General features: G+C 56.8%; 1 protein-coding gene across 1 annotated transcript in view; it reads left to right on the top strand.

Moving 5' to 3' along the window:
* The window catches only part of LOC104276465 (rho guanine nucleotide exchange factor 16-like), a gene marked incomplete at its 3' end in the record, with an annotated part of 3,548 nt that extends 3,088 nt beyond the window's left edge, over positions 1-460 (top strand). The window contains exon 6 of the mRNA XM_009872789.1: positions 306-460. Within this exon, the coding sequence (XP_009871091.1) occupies positions 306-460 (155 nt within the window). The remainder of the gene's footprint in view (positions 1-305) is intronic.
* Between the last annotated feature and the right edge of the window lie 142 nt (positions 461-602).

The raw sequence follows: 602 nt of genomic DNA, 5'->3' as shown, positions 1-602 counted from the left end.
ACCCTTCGCTTTCTCTTCTGCCTCGCCGTGAGCTTTCACCTCCAGCACACGGGTGGTAAAAGCCGGACTTGCCCCTGCCGGGAGGAGGTTTTGCCTGGGTGCAGGGCTGAAACTCGGGACGTGCTGGAGCAGGGTGTCCAGCTGCTCCTGCCCAGTCTGCTGGAAAAGATATGTAGAAGTGTGTGATGTGTCTGTGCTGGCTGATGCCAGAGCCCACTGCGGGTTCAAATGCAGCTGCTTGACTTGATCTTTCCTGCAGCTTGCAAGACGGGTTGTAACTCAGGCTTTTCCCGGATCTGTTTCAGCCTTTCCCGCTGATTTCTGCGTCCCGCTGGCTGCTCAAGCGGGGGGAGCTCTACCTGCTGCTCTCGGAGGAGCTGGGCATCTTCCGCCGAGGTGCCGGCCGGCTCTGCTACCTCTTCTTGTTCAACGACGTCCTGATCATAACTAAGAAGAAGAGGTAAGTCTTGGCTCTCCCCGGAAGACCACTAGGGGGGCTAAAACCTCAATTTGCCAAGCAGCACATAGTCTAGGAAATTCTCCAGATTTCCCTGGTTTGGCCACCTTGTTGGCCAGAAGGGAAATGGCCAGCTCTGCCACCC

The sequence above is a fragment of the Apaloderma vittatum genome, unplaced genomic scaffold, assembly GCF_000703405.1.
Source record: "Apaloderma vittatum isolate BGI_N311 unplaced genomic scaffold, ASM70340v1 scaffold36077, whole genome shotgun sequence".
NCBI classification, from domain to species: Eukaryota; Metazoa; Chordata; class Aves; order Trogoniformes; family Trogonidae; genus Apaloderma; species Apaloderma vittatum.
This window is presented reverse-complemented; position numbering and strand designations above follow the sequence as displayed.